Source organism: Uloborus diversus, chromosome 2, assembly GCF_026930045.1.
Source record: "Uloborus diversus isolate 005 chromosome 2, Udiv.v.3.1, whole genome shotgun sequence".
In the NCBI taxonomy this organism is placed as follows: domain Eukaryota; kingdom Metazoa; phylum Arthropoda; class Arachnida; order Araneae; family Uloboridae; genus Uloborus; species Uloborus diversus.
In genome coordinates this window covers 191318532-191340389 of record NC_072732.1, presented here as the reverse complement: position 1 = coordinate 191340389, position 21858 = coordinate 191318532, and the positions used below count along the sequence as shown (strand labels likewise).

The 21858-nt window shown below is 34.2% G+C and overlaps 1 protein-coding gene across 1 annotated transcript; it reads left to right on the top strand.

Moving 5' to 3' along the window:
• Positions 1–391: 391 nt before the first annotated feature.
• LOC129216732 (uncharacterized) lies at positions 392–19970 on the top strand. The gene is made up of 3 exons (XM_054850949.1): positions 392–433; positions 10134–10939; positions 19655–19970. The coding sequence occupies exons 1-3, from the start codon at positions 392–394 to the stop codon at positions 19968–19970; spliced, it is 1164 nt and encodes a 387-aa protein (XP_054706924.1).
• Positions 19971–21858: the final 1888 nt, after the last annotated feature.

Genomic DNA, 21858 nt, shown 5'->3' with positions numbered 1-21858 from the left:
TATCAGCGCGCTCAAACTGTCCCTAGCGAAAACAAGGGATCTTCGGCGGAAGGCTGTCCATTCGCGCCCTGTGACGTAGGCTCGTGACGTTTCAGAAGAGCGCACTTTTGCGCGTGGATTTTTAAAAATTCATTAAAAATCAACCACGGTGTTTTAAAATTCAGCGATGGTGAATTTTTTAGTTTTGAGGGTCAATTAACAATATGCAATAGCCAAAATATGAACATTTAATAGGTTGCAACTTCCCTATTGTATTTTAAGTTTCGTTTTTATTAATGCAGTCACTCTGAGTGACGTTGCTTTTCCTATCGCAACGGGGCACAAGTTGATAAGGCCGCAGCGCTTTTTGTATGCCCGCGTTCAGTGCTAAAAAAAGTCCTTCTGTATCGGAATGGCGTTTCACAGTCAGGATCTTGTGGATGGGAGAATTGCGGTAAGTATAGATGGAGAGCTGAGATAAGTAATAATTTTCTTTGTTGGGTTTAATAAACTTTTTAAAAAAAATTAACGAAACCAACCATCCGCACAAATAAAGAGGCATTTTTTCAGACCTGTCAACGTTCATACTTGCAAAACCTTACAATTTTTGAGATCTCGACTCAACAACACGTTATCGACGTTATGAGCTGTTACATGTTTTTTGGGATGGGGCTGTATCCCCCCCCCCCCGAAACAATACATGGACAACTCTCCTAATATGGGCAACTGGAAAGACAAGATATGTATTTTTCTTAAACTGCCTAAGTTCACAAAACATTTTCATTTATAACTTTTAGACAATTTGGTTGTTTCCAAAATTTTAAAAGTTTTTTTTTTTTCTGAAAGAGCATGTTTAAATACAAAGGATTGAACTATTTTTTAAAAATAATTTGGCAAAGTTTAATATTTTTTAACAATTATTTTAATTGATGCGCAGATTGAAATTCATTTTTTACGCTTCTGCACATGACATCACAAGTGATGAAATGCCATTCACTGATGCCATTTGCGCACATCGTGAATCATCATGACCTGACAACGCGGCTAACAACAAAGCGTAAACATTTAACTCGGCAATGGGGTAACGCGCCAAAGTACCTCACGTGTGACGTGAGGTACTTTGGCGGTAATGAGCAAGGGAGTGGATAGCTTTAAGAGGGCCATTGATCTTCATTGGGGACTAATTAATTGACTAGGACCAGCCTAGCTGGGCCCAGAGCCTGTTGCTGGTCGTCACATTTGTATTTGTATTTGTATAAAGACCACATCTTACTTCCAAAATCGGACATCCAAAAATTTTAAATAAAAAAACAATTCTTGGGAAAATAAAAGTTTTTTCTGTCTCCATGTTATTGTTTTTTGCTTATTCTATCAATTTCAGTGACTATAAATAGTACTTTTGACTGAAGGAAACAATGTCGTTGCACCTATTGGTCATGAAAGCCTGTAAAAACTGTTGACTGGTATGACGCAAAATGACGGAGACAAGTTTTAACCACGCAAAAGACATATTAATCTATGCAATCAAGCAAAAAATAAACTTAACTTTAAATTAAAATACTTGAAGCGCCCTAAAAATTTTATTTTAGAGAGGTATTTTAGTTTTTTTTTCTTCCTGCTTTCAGTTATGGAGAACGTTTGGACACCAAGAAAGAGGTAAACGATTGGTTTCTTAACTGTTTAACATACGTAAAATGTTATAAAACTTATTCTAAACTTTTATGTTCTGAGCTTTTTGAAGAAAATAAATCAAATAAGCTTCTTCTTAACAACATACAACTGAGTCATTTGAATATTTCAATATATATATAAAAAATATATTGAAGTTTCTATGTAGTTTCCGTTCATTCCTTCAGACCAAGGAAACATAGGCGTGCGCAGGGCTTCAGAAATGGGGGGTACCAGGTACCACTGTACCAGGAGGTTGAAATTACGCTTGGAAAGGATCCCATACTTGTTTGCTTAAAGGAAAATTTTCAAATATTGTAAGCAAAAAAGCATTTTTAAAGCTTATGAATTAAGAAATTAATGAAACTAAAAATAAAATTTTAGCCACTTTCGTAACTTTCATACCTTTCGCCCAAGGATCGGGTCTTAGTTTACGGCTAGGCTGTCATCGCCTCTCGTCGGCCCTGCTTTCCCGTGAGGTTGATGTAAGCAGTAAACCATGTCCTTGATATATGGGTCATTCTTCGAAAAGTGTAACTTTTCTTTTACACGCCTTTTACAGTAAAAACTTTAAGAAACAGTTCATTTGTTTTTCAATTTCATCAAAAATACATCTATTTAAACCTGCCAACCATTTTTAAGTTTTTTTTTCTTTTCGTTTTTTATTTTAATATATTTTTGATTCACAGCATGTGAATTCTCACCTCCGTGGCATATCACACACGATTGTATATGTTGCTTAATAACTTGTTTAATTAAAAGTATGTACACATTTATTTATTATTTCTTTCACAAGTGTCTCAAATACTAATTTTTTAAGTATATTTAATTTTTTAATACGAATTGTGTTTTAGTTCGTTGTAGTAGGATAAGGAATTTCGTCACAGAATAAATTCTCACCTCCGTTACTCAAACAGAAAATTTCCTTTCTCATTAACAAATGACAGTTATGACGTCACGTTTTGTTTCCCATGATACAAGGTTTACCCTTGTTTATTTTCAGCCATACAGCAGTTGTAAAATTTTTGTTGAAAAACAAGAAGATAGATTTTGTTTTGAAAGTCAAGTGTGGTTATTGAGAATTCTCACCTCCGTGAACTTTGATTTCAGGGATGTAAATTAATGTGAAATAAAAAAATTTTGAAAAAAAAAAAATAGAACCGACTTCAAAATTGCTCTAAAAAGTGAAAAATAATTTTATTCTTTAAACACCATCGATAATACTTTTAAACATAATTTTTGAAGTTGGCGCAAAAACAAAAAGTAAAATCCATTGTAACCATGCTTCGTTCATATTGTTTATCAAAAAATCATTCAAAGTTAAAAACGAAACATTTATATCGTTACTCAAATATGCTGTCATCAATGCGTAATGCATGTGGTAGTGAAGAAACTGGGCCTGATTTAATTTATAGTTGTAACTGAGTTATGGCTGTGAATGACTTTATCGATCGTTTTTGCGCCAACTTTAAAAATTATGTTTAAAAGTATTATCGATGGTGTTTAAAGAATAAAATTATTTTTCACTTTTTAGAGCAATTTTGAAGTCGGTTCTATTTTTTTTTATTTTTCAAAAATTTTTTATTTTATTCTTTTTAGTGTAAATGTATTTCAAAAATATTAAGAAGTTACTATAACGAAACTTTACCTTATTTTTTTCATAAAAATGCTCCATACTAAAAAAATAAAAACACGCCTTAAACTTTAAGCGATTGACAATAAAAATTTATCTTTGTTCCTCGCTGGAATTCATTTGAGTGTTAATTTAATTATAACCATTTAAATATTATGTTTTCCCTAACTAATTTACATTTCACAGTATAGTTGCTTTTTGTGCAATCCTGTATCTCCTTACTCAGCCCAAATCATCTGTTATTGGCATACTTGATAACGATAAAAATACTACTATAGTTGAAGCAAACCTAACCTAGTAGCATTGTGAAGGCTAAGCAGATCCTAATCACTGCATAAACCTTGCTTCCACGTTAGGTTTACCCCCACTATAGAGCAATGACACTGAAGAAACTTGATGCTTGCTTCAGAGAAGCCTCCATTCAAAATTATTACCACAATTACTATTAATATTATTGTTGTATGGCACCAAATTGTTGAAACAATGTAGTAGGGGAGATAGCGACAGTTTTTAATACATTATTTATATAAAGCCAGATTTTTTTAAAATCAAAGATTAGTTTACTTAAAAGAAGAAAACGCGAGTCTACCAAAAAGTTATCGTTGCAATAATTAATAAAAAATTTTGCAATATGTTGCAAAAACTTGTGAAATTGTCTTATATATATAAGGCTGAAACTCGGTAATATTATTGATTACGTATAAACATAACGAAAAATATATGTCTACCGCGTCCGAAGCGTTGCCGTGCCGTGTCTACTACCCACGCAAGGTGTGAAAAAATCAGTCAATTTTGACTTAAATATATAAGCCTAATTTTTTTTTCAATAATTGTTTATAATGTATAAAATATAAAAACAAAAGTCTACCAGTTGTGTTATGTTGCAAAGGCATGATAGACACCACGGAATGTCGACCTCGTACCTCTATGTACCGTTTATCGGGCTGCTAGCTCTTGCTCAAAAAAGTTTGCTTATCGTCCCGAAATTTAAATAAATAAAGCTGATTTATTTTTTAATAAATAGTTTAAATCCTATTTTCACTAAAATTTTTAGTCTACCGTGACTAAGAGGTTGCATAGTCTTTGGTAGACGTTGCTTAAAATATAAGGTAGTTGGAAAAGTATGATTATTTTATCTTTTCATTCTTTATAAATGAAAATTTTTCAATTATTATTTTTTTTATGATTACAATTTTCTATCATATTTAAATTGATTTTCATACTTTTGTTACATTATTCATATGTGTACATATATATATATTTAACTTCTTCAAAAATATTTTGAATCACCACCTTTTGTGATATATATATATATATATATATATATATATATATATATATATATATATATATATAACTTCTTCAAAAATATTTTGAATCACCACCTTTTGAAATACATTTCGTAAATGGGGAAGTAAAGCTGTTTATTCATCTACTGCGAAGAAAGAAGTGGGGAGAGGGGAAGGACACGCCTATAATAACCTTGGGTCTGGGGCCTGGGCCTGAGTAAGGCCCCTATAGTGGAGGAGCCGACGCATCCGCCATTTTGGAGCAAACTTGATCCAGTGCTTCGCGGCAATAGCATTGCTGCTGATTTTTATATTTCTTTAGCATATGTTAAATTGGGTCAACAGATAATAGCCATCTGCAGAACTGAAAAATCTGCCTTACTGCATTTACTGGAAAAAAAAAAAAAACAGATTTTTTAAAAAATAATAAGCACTTTTCACTCAAAAGGACAAAATAACTTTTCTGAGTCAGAAAAGACAATTTAAGAATTCCTGTAGTTTTCAAAATTTTCCAAGAAAATGACACCACAAACGAAGAAAAGTGCGGTTCTAGTCATGTAGAGAATGTTTTACCATTATCTAGCTTTTAATCATAAATTTAATTGTTGAAACACGCATTTTTTTTCTTAATGGGAAAGTTTGGTTTAAAATGACTTGACCGCACTTTTCTTCGTTTGTGAAATCTTTTTCTTCAAAGAATTAAAAACTACAGGAATACTTAAATTGTCCTTTCTGACCTAGAAAAGTTATTTTGTCCTTTTGAGTGCATTATGAAAAGTGCTTATTATTTTTTAAAAAAATTTAAAGTTTTTCGTTTTCAAACAAAATTGTACTTTAGAATTTGATTTTTTAGCGTTAAGTTGTACCTTTAGGTTAAACAAATCATTGAATGAAATTCTGAAGTCTGTAAGTGATCTAGTTGCTGATTATACGCAAAAAATTGGTTTACAACATATAAGTAATTTAGGATAAAGATCCTAATACGTCTTTTTACTTAGCCCCGTTATCGATTATTGGCATAGATGCATAGATGAGGATAAAAACCCTAAGAAAGCAACGACTGTAAATAAATTTCATTCTTGCTCCAGAGAGGACTTGATTCAAAATTTTCATTGTGATTAGTATTAACATTACATTTACAAGGCAACAAAATTTGTAACAATGGACTTTATATTTAATCATTTAATGGGGAAATTACATCAAATTTGCTATTTTCCATCCTAACTGAAATAATCATGTTATTTCAGAATTTTAAATTTTCAGCCTTAAGTTGTACCTTAAGATTAAGCAAATCATTTAGTAAAATCCAGAAGTCTCTTAGTGATCTAGTTGCTGAAATATAAGCAAAAGCACCCCTCAGATTACTCCATGACAATCAGGCCAAATGTAATAAAAGTGCTTAAAAAAACATCAATTCTGAACCACCTAAATTTCTCATCTGTGATGGATTCTTTTTATTATATCTAATGAAAGAAATTCCATCATCTTATGCTATGATATTGAGAAAATTATTAAGTATGTTCAGCAGTATTCCTAGTAAATTGTTTTCGACACGTAACTCGTCTCCTTCCATAAAAGATAACGAACATATCGTCGCCTCAGAGCAACAGTAAGATATCTAATCCCAGAAATAACACTAAGGTATCTTACTGTTGTTCTGAGGCGACGATATATTAAGCGGAACTCACAGAGGTCAAAAAATTCAGATAGGAGACTCTGCAACACGTCCCTCTGAATTTTTGAATCAATTAAAAAATATTACTTTTTAAGAAGATTTGCTAGAATATTTACTAAAAAACTGGGAACGAGATAACAAAGCGATTTATTTTCAAGATAAATTTGTGTATATTAACTACAAACAGTGTTATAGATTTGAAACCATCAACAGAAAAGTTGTAAAAATAGTAGATCATATTCAATCGTGCCCCAGACCGCGAAGAATCCGACACAAAAACGATTTACCATCTTTGTAATTTTTGAAAAGCTGCAGCCTCCATATGACGTCCTCCTACGATGTTCAGATACTGATGTATTAGTTATAACATTGGCTAACATGAAGTTTTTGAGTTCTTAAATAAAGGTCTGGACGGAAGTTGGCGTTGGAAAATCATTAAGATGTATCAATGTCTCTGAACTTTACAAGAATTTAGGAGGAAACGTTTGTTTCGCCTTGGTTGCTTTACACGCAATGACTGGTTGTGATCAAAATCCGGCTTTTTTCTGAAAAGGAAAAGTCCGGCCTTACGCTCTATTTACAAAGTCTGAAGAATACACATGAGCGTTAATAAATTTGAGTAAGTATCAGTCATCGCACAATGTAAAATGCATGTCGCAAATTCGAATACAACTCGAAATTTCGGAAGAGTTTGTGCGCCGAATGTACAGACAAAATAAAATGAAAAAAAATTAATGATGCAAGAACCATCACGTTTTTAAAAGTTTATAAAAATTTTGAAAAAAGATAAAGTAATTCTCGAGAACATGAAGAGTTTTGATCCGTCATCCTTAACAATATGATAGTATGAACTTCGTGAACATTTCCTCAGAACAGCTTGCATTTCGCAAATTTGGACAAATTCTCATTTAAAAAATCTGACAAGCTTATCACCTCTTGACTGTGGGTGGAAAATTGCGGACAACTGAAAAGTTTTTAAATGGTTTACTGAAAACAATTACCGCAACCAATAAAAGATGTTACATTCGAAGCACAGCCTTCTGCCTCAAGTAATCTTTTTTTTTTTTTCAACCAGACTTGGCTTTTAATAAAATTCTTTTTTTTTTTATCAATTGTTTTCTATTACAGATATTGATGATTTTACCGAGACAGCTAATAATAGTACCGACATTCACAGTGATGATGATTATTGAACTGACAATGATGCTAAGTTGAGCGTAAGACATTTTGAATATGAATTCAGCAACGAAAGCGAAAACGAAAATTATTTGGGCGAGTCAGACGTGAGCGGCGATGCAACTGATGAATAGTTCGTTTAAATAAAATTATGTTCCTTGCTACAGTTTTATAGGTTACTAGTGGTAACCGCACGGCTTTGCCCGTAGTAGAAAAATTAAAAGGTCTTTTGGTTCGCCTGTATATTTACAAAGAATGTATGGTGAACTTTCTCGCCAATTGGCTTGTACCCATGTTACGGTTCCACGTTATGATAATTTCGTAATTTACTTGTCCATCTTATGATAATTTTGTTCTTAAAATTGGAATAGAAAAAGAGTCACATCGAACTTTCGAAAAATCGCTTCGAGGTGCACACCCCCATGCTACAAACTAACTTTGTGCCAAATTTCATGAAAATCGGCCGAACGGTCTAGGCACTATGCGCACCACAGAGATCCAGACATCCTACAGACATCCTCCGGACATCTAGACAGAGAGACTTTCAGCTTTATTATTAGTAAAGATTAATTAATATGTAAAGTACTGTTTATTTGATTATTGTTAATTATTTATTGTTATGTAAGATCGATGCAAAAAATTTTATTTCATAAGTACTTGACCATAAAAAATAAAAAATAAATAAATAAAAGATGCATAATTTAAAAGGTCAAGACATTATTAATGAAAAATGAATTTCACTATAATTTTGTACATAATTTTAATTTTAATAAAATATTTTTAAATTTTATTTAAATGTTAAAATTATTTTTTTAATATACTTAAATCATTCATACTTTTATAACTAATTTATTGTTTAAGCAACGTCTACCAAAGACTATGCAACCTCTTAGTCACGGTAGACTAAAAATTTTAGTGAAAATAGGATTTAAACTATTTATTAAAAAATAAATCAGCTTTATTTATTTAAATTTCGGGACGATAAGCAAACTTTTTTGAGCAAGAGCTAGCAGCCCGATAAACGGTACATAGAGGTACGAGGTCGACATTCCGTGGTGTCTATCATGCCTTTGCAACATAACACAACTGGTAGACTTTTGTTTTTATATTTTATACATTATAAACAATTATTGAAAAAAAAATTAGGCTTATATATTTAAGTCAAAATTGACTGATTTTTTCACACCTTGCGTGGGTAGTAGACACGGCACGGCAACGCTTCGGACGCGGTAGACATATATTTTTCGTTATGTTTATACGTAATCAATAATATTACCGAGTTTCAGCCTTATATATATAAGACAATTTCACAAGTTTTTGCAACATATTGCAAAATTTTTTATTAATTATTGCAACGATAACTTTTTGGTAGACTCGCGTTTTCTTCTTTTAAGTAAGCTAATCTAATATTTAAAAAAATTCTGGCCTTATATATATTGTCGTAAAATTTCGGTCGCTATCTCCCCTACTAATGGGTTTTATGTTTAATCATTTAACAGGGAAATTGCATGAAATTTACTGTTTTTTGACCATAACTTTTTTTCTAACGAACAAATATGGTCAAAGTAATGGGACCTAAGTTGAGCCATCCCCTATCCATTAAAAGAAGAATCATCAAAATCGGTTTAAAAAAAAAAAAAAAAAAAAAAAAAAAAAAAAAACACCATACATACGGTACGAACTGATAACCGCCTCCTTTTTGAAGTCGGTTAAAAAGCAGTACACATGTTTTCATATGCTCATCATGTGTAGATCGTAGCAATGAAGAACAAATTTCGTTCCCTGAAAAATGTAATGATTAGGCTTATATTAATGGAAAATTCTTCACTTCCGTGACAGACCTTATCAATGTCATTATTTCTGAGGTGAGAATAAATGATGGAGAGGAAAATATATCAATTTTAGACCATCTACCAAAATTATAAATTACCAGAAAAATCTCAAATTTACTAATTTGGAAATAAACAAATATTATACTATTTTTTAACACACATTTAAGTTAAAAGAGTAACTAAAACTTAATCCGTACTTTAATTAAGAGAGCTTAGTAATAGATTCACACTAATCATTAAAATAGTTCATTGTTTGCACTATTAACAAAATTTCGTCTTTGATATCAAATTGGCCTCTATTTTCAAACTTTAAAAAGTTTTCCTTCTTTTTTTAAAATTATTATTATTATTATTTCCGTAAACAAGGTTTTTTTTTTTTAAATTTATTTTTCTTTATGAGTAAAATAATTGGAATTTAGCTAGGCCATTGTTTATAGTCACTTCTAGTAGGCAACACTTTCATGTAAGAATAAAAAAAAAGGTTTTGAAATTGAGAAATACTTTCGTTCAAAAGATACACATTCTGGAGAATGACCCATATACCCAATCAAGTTTAAAGACTTGAGAAAAACTACAGCAACATTACTCAATCTGCTGCCCATTGGATCTCACGCAAAGCACTAAAGTTTTCAAAATTCTCTTTTCAAAAAATCTGGTTTATATTCTCGGGTTTCAACCTCTGTACCCATGATAAATACTGTAACCCACTACAAGACTTTGGGACCCATATGATTTTTCGAGTATCTACAGGGTAAATAAATTTGACGAAAACATCTTTCAGTCAAATATGCACCATAAATTTTGAAATCATCTTACAAATGAGAACTTATTGACTAATTATATACAGAAACTTTCTTGCTTATTTGTTTAAATCCTTTCAGAGATCCAGCACACTGAAAGAATTCATCGAAAGATTAAATGAAGATGAGATACAAAGATATGTAAGCTCGATCACATACGATATAGAAACGCAACAAATCTTCATACAGCTGTCTCAAAAATATTTGAAAACTGCAGATGATTTAGAAGCTACAAGAACTGCAAATGCTGGAATCAGAGCAGCCAGCAGTCGCTTAAGCAGCTTGTCAAAACAGTTCAAGGAAACGTATCCTATCCTGTTGAGAGCATTCCAAAAATGGTCTCCATGTAGGCAGAAACTTATTATGATCTCAAAATCAGGAGCTACAAGTTTGGAACGTAATTCAAAATGGCTCTCTTCTTTGAGGCTGGTTTGTTCATTTGTGGATCTCGCTGGAACTTTGGCTGAGGTGGTTTTGAGGAATGGGCAGTCTCCGTGGTCTGATTTCGCGTCCACTACTGCTTCTTCTTTTGGATTCCTTGGAATACTGTCGACCATGGTGGAGATGGGAATATCCAGGAGGATTCACAGTCGATTGACGAAAGCTGTTCGCGCTGACCAGAAGCATTTCGAGCCCGTGAAAGAGTGGTTTGAACAAACCAGTGCACTAGAGTCTGCGGTGAAGGATTTCTTCCCTTATGGAATCGATAAAAATCTTGTGAAGAAAATCGAAAGTAGTATGTCTAGTATCGACAAAAATGTAAAAATATGTCTTACGGCAGTCATTTCTAAGGCACAGAAAGACATCAGATTGGTAAAGGATGAAAAGTTGTGGCAAAATGCAGATTTGTTTTCAAGAAGCGAAGCTGCAGAGCTTTGGTGGAACAAGTAAGTGATTTCTTATTCCTATTCCTTTCTTTTTGGTTCTTTTGAAAATTCTTCTTAACTGCAGGTTTCTCGGAAGTGGAGGTTACCCTTTGACCGAATGTAGCTTATCGTTTTGAGAGAGAGTAAAAGTAAAATTTAAAAGGTACAGATTGTTGATTTTGGAGCATTTCACCCTAAGATTTAAGAGTTACTAGTGACTAGAGTGGATCCCTAACCAACAAATCACTATCAGATCGATGAGCTAATGTAATGTAGGGAATTTCTGGAATCAGAGAATAAGGAAGAACGTGCGAAATTAGGTAAAAAAGGGAAAATACTGGCACAATCTGTAATTTTGCTCAAGCTCTTGCAGTAACGGGTCATCCTCTAATCAAACGTTACTCGTGGTTTCAATTCAAGAGATAATGTTTAAGAGTAAAAGCAAATTCAAACGCGCACCTTGTGGATTTTGAAACGAGCATGTCGACTGACTTTTTATATATATATATATAATCACAGACTTGTAGGTCTAAGCTTTAAAATTTCCTCTTGAATCACTAGCCTACGAGTTACTCTCAGGTCAGTTCGTTATTAGAAATAACAGCAACAAAACATTATTTACAGAATATAGTAGGTACAATTAGTAGATTACCACAAATTTTAACAGGTTTTGATGGTCAAATACCTCTGAATCCTTTAACGGGTTTTAACACGTATTGCCAATCGCAATACGTGAGTTAATGTGCTGAAAGAACCGTTACGACCCCCTCCCTCTCCCTCCCTAGAAGTTTTTTTTCTGGGGGGGGGGTTGGGTTATAGACCAATGAATAAATTTGACTAAGCAGCAAATTAGCAAAAAACATAAATATTATTAGTTTAAATAAAAGTCAATACGTATATAACTAATTAATGGCATTAATATTCATCAATAATACAGGTGAGGTTGGAGTAAAGGGCTACCGGGTAGTGAATGACTCCATTTTTAGCCGCCAAGTTTTTTTACTTAGTCACCATGTGTTAACGGGTCGTCCACAATGATGTTACGCTCCAAAGAAGGTTTGTTAAGTCGTGACAGTTTGCGGGGAGGGATAGGATGGCAAGAAGTGTGACGTCTTTTTACTTTCTTCTATATCTAATATATAGAAGAAAGTATTGGATTCGTGCAAATTTTCGAATTTCGAATTTTGACGTATTCGAACGTTTTGAGGTGTGCCGAGTCCATTTCGACTATTTTTGGAAAATGTCTGTGTCTGTGTGTATGTGTGCGTGTGTGTATGTGTGTGTGCATGTGTGTGTGTATGTGTGTCACGTCTGTGCGTGACCAGTTTTTGTGGCCGCTCTACAGCAAAAACTACCGCATGAAATCGAACGAAATTTGGTACACATATGTGCCCCTATGTGCCCATTGGTTTTTGGCGCGAATTCCTCCAAGGGGGGTGGAGCAATAGGACGTTTTTTGAGTTACGCGTGCTTGCTATTCCCCAGGAAGTAAGTGGCGGAATCAAACAAAATTTGCTCCATATGTTGCCATTAACAGGAACAGGTGCTGATTCAATTTTGGTGTCAATAACTCAAACGGGGATTGAGCTATAGAGCGTTTTTTGTCGTCAATTGTGACTGCTGTATCTCAAGAAATAATGAACGGAATGAAAGAAAAATTTATCGGCAAGTAGCCCTTAGTGGGTATAAGAGCTGATTTTATTTCGGTGTCAAAAGCTGAAAAGGGGGTGGCGCAATCAAATGTTCTTTTTTTTTCATTGTGAGTGCCATATCTCAAGAAGTAATGCTACGTTCTGGATGAAATTTGGAATAAATGTGAATCTATTTGTAAATAGGCGTTGTTTCAATTTTGGCGCCAATCGCTCCATGGGGGGCTGATTTTTTTTGTGTAAATAAAAATAGCTTTATAAATGCAACAATAAGAAAGATAAATTGTAATACTGTCGTCTGCTTATTTCACGTGATTTTAATTTTTGGGAAATAATCGGAAATGTTATCGCAATGATTTAAAATTAATAACTGTTGCCATTTTATGTTTGTTAACAAATAAAACATCTAATTAATTCAAGCAAGGCTTTTAAAATAATTTTCAAGTCGTTCTTTGCTTTGCTTTTGTGGGAATTCAGGAATTCGGACGGCCGTCAGATTTTTTTTTTTTTTTTTTGTTGCTGGGAATATTGCATTCTCTTCAAGCATAGGGATTAATCAGAATTCACAAGAAAGATATAGAAGAAAGTTTCGTGATGGCCACAACATACTAGTTTTGGTTGAAATTAAAACATTTTCACTACAATATGTCCATGTTCATGTAATGTTTTTTTTTTTTTTTTTTTTCAATAATTAGCTTTTAAAATAGCATGACATGTGACAAGGGGAGGGGATAATTTGAAGTTTGACACGGGGGGTTGGGGTGGAATCTCGGACTGTGGAGTTGGAAGGAAAATGGCCAATTCCAACTCCTCCCTGTACACCAAAATTAGTCCGACTCTACGACCATGGCAGATTGTGGACTCCGTGGCTCCAACTCTTGTTACTTTCTTCTATATCTAATATATAGAAGAAAGTATTGGATTCGTGCGAATTTTCGAATTTCGACGGATTCGAACGTTTTGGGGTCTGCTGAGTTCATTTCGACTATTTTTGGAAAATGTCTGTCTGTCTGTGTCCGTGTCCGTGTGTGTGCGTGTGTGTGTGTGTTAACAGTTTTTTGTGGTCGCCCTACAGCAAAAACTACCGCATGAATTCGAACGAAATTTGGTACACACATGTGCCGCTATGTGAACTTGTGCCCATTGGTTTTTGGCGCGAATTCCTCCAACGGGGGTGGAGCAATGGGGCGTTTTTTGAGTTATGCTTGCCTGCTATTCCGCAGGAAGTAACTGGCGGAATCAAACAAAATTTAGTCCATATGTTGTCCCTGTCAATAACTCAAACGGGGGTTTAGCTATAGAACTTTTTTGTAGTCAATTGTGACTGCTGTATCTCAAGAAATAATGAACGGAATCAAACAAAAATTTATCGACAAGTAGCCCCTAGAGAGTATTAGAGCTGATTCTATTTTGGTGTCAATAGCTGAAAAGGGAGTGGCGCAATCGAACGGTCTTTTTTTCCATTGTGAGTGCCATATCTCAAGAAGTAATGCCACGTTCTGGATGAAATTTGGAATAAATGTGAATCCATTTGTAAATAGGCGTTGGTTCAGTTTTGGCGCCAATCGCTAAATGGGGACACTGATTTTTACTTTCTTCTATATCTAATATATAGAAGAAAGTATTGGATTCGTGCAAATTTTCGAATTTCGAATTCTGACGGATTCGAACGTTTTGAGGTGTGCTGAGTCCATTTCGACTATTTTTGGAAAATGTCTGTCTGTCTGTGTGTATGTGTGTGTGTCACGTCTGTGTGTGACCAGTTTTTTGTGGCCGCTCTACAGCAAAAACTACCGCATGAAATCGAACGAAATTTGGTACACATATGTGCCCCTATGTGAACTTGTGCCCATTGATTTTTGGCGCGAATTCCTCCAAAGGGGGTGGAGCAATGGGACGTTTTTTGAGTTATGCGTGCTTGCTATTCCTCAGGAAGTAACCGGCGGAATCAAACAAAATTTGGTCCATATGTTGCCATTAACAGGAACAAGTGCTGATTCAATTTTGGTGTCAATAACTCAAACGGGGATTGAGCTATAGAACGTTTTTTGTCGTCAATTGTGACTGCTGTATCTCAAGAAATAATGAACGAAATGAAAGAAAAATTTATCGGCAAGTAGTCCTTAGTAGGTATAAGAGCTGATTTTATTTTGGTGTCAGCAGCTAAAAAGGGAGTAGCGCAATCGCCCGTTCTTTTTTTCCATTGTGAGTGCCCTATCTCAAGAAGTAATGCTACGTTCTGGTTGAAATTTGGAGTATATGTGAATCCATATGTAAACAGGCTTTGGTTCAATTTTGACGCCAATCGCTCCAAGAGGTGTTGATTTTTTTTTTTGGAATAAAAATAGCTTTATTAATGCAACAATAAGAAAGATAAATCGTAATAGATTGTCGTCTGCGTATTTCTCGTGATTTTAATTGAGTGGAAATGATCGGAAATATACGTTCGGATAAATCTGCAACGGTCTACCTCTGACGTCACAAGAATGGGTGGAGCTACGTAACCTTCTGACGTCACATCGTTTCTTTTGCTAGTTGATTTTCGCGTTTGATATTTTTTTTTCCTTTCGCTTTTCGATCTTATTTTTTATTTAGTTATTTCCCTTTTTTATCTTTATATCCTTATTGTTATTGATATAAAACAGAAAGGGAGTTTATTTTTTAAAGCATTAACGGTTTTACTTCATATTTAATTAAAATATTATTTGTTTTTAAGATATAAATTTGGCGTTCTAAAAGATATGATTATTTTATTCGAAAAATGGGAGGGGGGGGGAGGTATCAAGATTAGTTTTTCAAGTTTTTTACCAAAATATGTTTTATTTTAGCTATTTAAGGTAAACATTTTGTGGGGAAAAATAGGTTTTAAGTTTTTGTAAAATAAAACAGTATACAAAAAAAGAATGGGAAAAAAGTACGAATTTTTTTGTTAAGAAATCATTTAATTCCTTTGAGCCGAGAAATAACAGGAAATATCTAACGTTTATTAGCAAAAATAAAAAGATTGTTGAATACACGTGTTTCGGGGTTTCTAGAAACCCTTTTTCAATTCAAAGTTGTGCTTGTGAACTTTTGGATGTAAAGACATCCGGTAAAAATCTGTTTATTTATACCAAAAAACATTGGTTATTTTTCGTTAATATTATTATTAAAGTTTAAAATAGGGTGTGGCGATTGTCAAAATAAGTTTATCAAGTTACTCAACCATTATATTTTTATTTTAGCTATTAAATAAAATTTAATAGCTAAATGGGGTAATTTAATAGCTAAGTTTATGGGGAACAATGGGTTTTAAGAGTCCGGGAAATAAAACGGCTGACAAAAAAAAAAAAAAAAAAAAAAACAATGAAAATGGAAGAGCAGGATAGGGGGGGGGGCAATATTGTTATACAAAATGCAAATTATTTCTAATGAATAAGAAGAAACAGAGTTATGGATTAAAACGAAAAATATACATTACACTGAAGTTTAGGGCATTTGTGCTCAGGCATCCTAACTCCTTTAAATGACTGCTTTTGACAAAGTTTCGGTTTTTTGTATTATTTTATAGAATAAACTAGGATGACTTGAATAAGAGTTCCCTGCTCGTTTCGCTACGCTGCAGACCCGGGTTCTATGCCAAGGTTGGGCACGGTCAACTCGGTCTTTCGTTTCTTTAGTGGGTCGATAAAACGAGTACCAAGCGTGTGTGGAAGCTAAACACTAGGGGCTCCGCGTTCGGCTGACCGGAACATCTGATTTTAGCACCCCAGTGCCAAAATGTTAGTCCATAAGTTTTGTTGATTTTTCTTTCTAGGATATAAAGCTAGCAATGCGTTTTTTTAAATGAATAAACTTGTAAATATAGGATCGAATTAAAAAATATTACAAAATTTCGGGGGAGGGGGAATGAAATGAAATGGAAGGGTAACTTTTTTTTTTCTCTAGCAAATACTTGGTAATAGGTTAATAACAGATTAAAGTAGCAGAAATAACAATACCTCCGTAGTCAACATGTTAAATAACACTAGCCTACACTTCAGGCTCCCCTGTCAAGGGTGCCCACATAGGAGGGCAAGTGGGGGCTCAAGTCCCCTCCCCCCTTAGATATTGGAACCTCCTTGCTTTTAGTACTTTTTTCTTTGCAAAAATGTAAAAACATTTCTTCTCTAGCCATCAATGAATAATTTATTAAAAATGCCACACTTCAATAAGTCTAATTTGCACTGAAATCAGTATCTATGGGGAAAATATCCTGCTAAACCACAAAGAAAATATCTGAGCCCCCCCCCTTTAAAATTATGCATATGGGCACCCATGTCCCAGTACCTACCGCTTACACATGGTTTCATTGGTCAGATGGGACCCTGAAAACAGTTAAATTTTTTTTATCCAGACCAGGAGCCGGGCAATCCCTGATCCAGCACCCTAGGAGATATCGATTTGGAATGGAATCTTGGAGGTCTCCGTGATCACGACTGATTAAACGTAACCAGCTCTATCGAACCCGCGACCCTGCAGTTGCGAATCCAACGCCTTACCGATCAGGCGAATACGGCCACATGTTAAGAACATGTAAAGGTAGCTGTATCATTTACCTCGGGACCCTACTCAATGGGCTTCTTTTTCTACTAATGGATTTTACCGCAACGCTGTAATTTGAATTCTTGACATAAAAATTCAAATGAATGCCTGGGGCTGGATACTGGATGTTATGTGTTGGATGTTGCGTGCTGGATACTGTTTTCGCTTAAAAAGGATGAGTGAAGTCGAAAAGGTCGTTAATAAATAATTCGATTTCGAGGTGCATGGACGCTACCATCCAAGGGAAGGAACATGCTAGCGAAGGCCCGTGGACCAGAGGACATGGACGTGCCACCACCTGAAGAGAAGGGACATGCTCGCGGAGGCCCGAGGACATGGGAAGTTTGCATCATAAGCATAGAAACATGAAATCAAAGGAAATCAACTATTGTCAAGTAAAAACAATAAACAACCGCGATTGCAAAAACATATTTATGTAAACTTTTTTATTTTACATTTTTTTTAAATTCAGCAATTGCGAATTGCTTATTGTTCTCACTTGACCATTTTGGACGTCCGTCCGTCCTTTGATTTTATTTTTGCCACACCCTCCCCATACTGCTACACCAGCGGGCACCGTCTCCAGGTTGCATCCATTATACACACACACACAGATATCTATACACGCACACACACGCCTGCACACACACACACATAAGACTTCACACACCTACATATACACGCCTGCACACAACTGCATGCCTGAAGTTAGACTTACACGCACACGCCTACATACACACACAAACTCGTGATTGCGAAAGATATAGTCAAAATTAAAATTAATTTTTATTTATTTATTTATTTATTGATTTTCCAATTTTTGAAAAATTATGTGAATAATTATTTATTCATTTAATTTATCTTAAAGCGACTTCTAAGACGAATTTCTATTTAATTATCCAGTTCAAAAATTAAATTTTTCTGATCACAGTATTTTTGCAGTTTTGTATTTGCCCTTTGCTTAAAATGCAGTTATTTTTACTTTCTTTCTTATTTAGTATTAATAATCATTAAAAACATGCTTAAAAATATTTTAAAAGCATTAAAAGTTTTTGTTTTTAAATTATTGCAACTTTATTTTTTAAAGTCGACGAGAGGGGGAGGGCACCTTTTTGCCAATTCTGGTAAACATAAGCGATGGAATAATACTATTCGTGATGTTATTTTGCAGTCATTTAAGTTTTTTTTGTAATTTTTCAATATGTTTAACTAATCCAATTTAGTTTTTATAAGTCAAGGATGAAGAATGCCACTAAAAAAAATAAATAAATGAATAAACACCTAATTATAATAGAAAACCTAGTGATTTACGTTTAAGTTTCTTATAAATAACTAGAAAAAAAGTTAATATAAAAAAATGTCTTTTGAAAATTGATTTTTGATTTTTTTTTCAAAAGTCGTGAGTATAAGAAATCCTCCTTGCACCCCCCCCCCCTCCTTGCCGGCACCCATGTGCACCTCTCTTATTTCTTGTGGAAATAATAGGTGTCACATCATTGTCGTATCATTAAAATTACAAAAGTATAAGAAAAAGGAAAAGAATGAGTAAAAAAAAAATAGCGAGAAGAAAATAACGTAATCTGCTTATTTCAGACTGGCTGAAGAAAACGTAGCTCCACCCATTCCGATGACATCAGAAGGCAACGTAGCTGTGACGTCAGTAGTAGACCGTTGCAGATTTATCCAAACGTGGAAATATTATCTCAATGATTTAAAATTTTTAACTGTTGCCATCTCATGTTTGTTAACAAATAAAATATTTGTAATTAATTCAAGCAAGGCTTTTAAAATAACTTTCAATTTTCGCTCTTTGCTTTGCTTTTGCGATAATTCAGATATTGGAATGGTCGTCAAGTTTTTGCATGTGTAATTTTGATTTTGTTGGGAATATTTCTTCCTCGTCAAGCATGGGGAGGGATCAGAAAAAAAAAAGAAAAATATAGAAGAAAGTTTCGTGATGGCCACAACATACTAGTTTTTTTTGCGTAAATAAAAATAGCTTTATAAATGCAACAATAAGAAAGATAAATCTTAGTAGACTGTTGTGTGCGTATTTAGCGTGATTTTAACTGTTGGAAAATAAACCAGAAAATCGCGATGATTTAAAAATTTTAACTCTTGCCATCTTATGTTTGTTAATAAATAAATGTTTGTAAATATTTTAAACAAGGCTTTTAAAAAAATTTTCAATTTTCATTCTTCGCTTTGCTTTTGAGATAAATCGGGAATTGGGATGGTCATCAAGTTTTTGCGTATGCAATTTTGTTTTTGTTGGGAATATTGCTTCCTCGTCAAGCATAGGGAGGGATCAGAATTGTTAGAAAGATATAGAAGAAAGTTTCGTGATGGCCAACAACATACTAGTTTTTAGAAGTCTTCGACTTCCGAGTCCGACACCGCAGCACTAAGTGAAATATGTCAACAAAAAAAAGTGTGACATCATTTATGAACCCAAGTAGTGACCGAGTCATGATCTTCACTTAAAATCGAATATAAATAAATGATTACCTGCGTTTTCTTTCAGGGTCATCATGGAAGACCAACCCATGTTTCGGGAATCCCTCATATCTTTTCTAGAAGAAGACATCCGGCAGACGAGAATGTACCTCAGCACGACGACTCAGTACTACCGTCTCTTGGAGGCTCGGAACTTCATCCGCATCAGCACCAGAGCCAAAGTCTTGCTGATCATCGGGAACATGATCTCGGCCGCGATGCATTTGTTCGATGATGATTTGTCCGAAATATCGGAAGCCTTCAGAGAGTTGGGACAGGGCACTGAAAAAGAGTTGAGAGCAATTGAAAGCGTCGTGGAACAGTTGAAACCGCCGCTCAAGTAAAAAAGTAGCAGAGGAGGGAAATCAAGAGAAGTCTGGTGTACTGATAGCAATATCGGCAATGCTAGGTCTGCCAGATTTCTAAAATGTTAACCGGGACACTATAACGCCCCCCCCCCCCCAGCCCAGTGTTGCGAGCATTCTAAAGGGTGCAACTAGGTTGGTACAAAAATACATGTAAATAAAAGTTTCTCCTAGATAACAGGATACCCCTCAATATTTTAAAACATGTGGATAGCAAATTACTGGAAGAATTTTAGCTTCCTATTTCAACTGAAAGAGGGTGCTCAACAGACTCCCCCAAACTTCATACGTATGGGGAGGGGTTAAAAAAATCCATTGAAATGAAAAAACAGTGCTACATGTTATAATATACACGAGTAATATGCATATACATTGCAATAAAATAATTATTTAGAAAAAAAAAAAAAGCTGGGGAAATGTAATTTTTCTAAATTTGTTACATTCTTTATGCTATGGCTAATGTTAAATGAAGGGGTCATTGATCACCTTCTTAAAATTTGAGTAAGAAGCAAAAACTTTTACAGCATAATACCATTAGTAAGTCTAAGCGTCCTGGACTCTAGCTAAAAAAAGTTTTTTGAACCACCCTAGTGCACACACCCCTGGCTGTTTTTTAGAGTGTTTTATAGGGCAGCTCTCAATGCTATTAATAAATAAATGTTTACTAATTATGAACCTAAAACAGAAGTAGTAAGGAGTGACATAAGCAGATAAATTTAAACATTTTATCGCTTACATGTTAATTTTTACAAGTAATTTTAGTAAGAAGAAACACTTTAAATGAGGAATAAAAAAATTGAGTAATATAAAATATTTTTCATTGGTTAGGGCGAAGAAGAAGTCTTTAGAAGACCTTTTTAGAAAGTCTTTTCTGATTTTAAGCTTGTTGTAAAATTCCTCACAAATTATTCCGATATTAATTTTACAAGTCAATGTTACAAACGACAAAGTAATTATCCTCGATAATACTTCGCAGTTAATTATTTTTAGACTTTTTTGGTTATCTGTTACCGGGACGCGAAGTAAACGGGACGGTACACCGAGGTTTTATCTGAAACCCGGACGTCTGGCAAGCCTAGGCAGTGCTGTAGTTGTGGATAAGGCCATCCACCGGGGAAATAGATGCAGACGACTCTCACTAACCCGAAGCCTTAGACCTCGAATATTCCTTTATCTCGAAGTTTTCAATTGACCCCAAAACAATTTAGTGTTTTTACTAGAGTTTGTCTCTACATCTAAAATGTACTCCTCTATGTATGTTAAGTTTTTACGCAAATTTCGTTTTCGTTTTATCCATGAAAATGCAGTCAGAGGAATGGGGAAAAAAAGTTGGACTGCGAGGGAATTCTTGTTACGTTTAACTTTTCGTTTAACGTAACGATTGTGTAAGGAGAGTCTGCTGTGCAGATAAAAGAAAATGAAGAATATTTACCACCTCACCTCCAACTAATCAGCAAGTATCAGACTGCAAATATTTTACTGCAATTCCTTGAAAAATCCGAAAACGTGTTTCGGGAGATTGTGTTTACAAACTTGATGACGTTTTAGGACTGGATAAAAAAAAATGTACATAATGAAAAATAACTTCCTTTTTTGAAGTACCTTAATCAAATGTATTTTCCGCTAAGTGAATCATTTTTATGCAGCACCAATAATTAATTTATCCAAACTATAAATGTTACAATTTTTACTTTCTTCTATATCTAATACATAGAAGAAAGTATTGGATTCGTGCAAATTTTCGAATTTCGAATTTTGACGGATTCGAACGTTTTGAGGTGTGCTGAGTCCATTTCGACTATTTTTGGAAAATGTCTGTCTGTCTGTGTGTGTGTATGTATGTGTGTGTGTATGTATGTGTGTGTGT

Bases quoted from the DNA above. Each gene is read 5' to 3' on its own strand.
- LOC129216732 (XM_054850949.1), top strand. From the start codon at position 392: ATGGCGTTTCACAGTCAGGATCTTGTGGATGGGAGAATTGCG. The intron at 434-10,133 runs GTAAGTATAGAT...AAATCCTTTCAG, and splicing joins TTGTGGATGGGAGAATTGCG to AGATCCAGCACACTGAAAGA. The intron at 10,940-19,654 runs GTAAGTGATTTC...GTTTTCTTTCAG, and splicing joins GCAGAGCTTTGGTGGAACAA to GGTCATCATGGAAGACCAAC.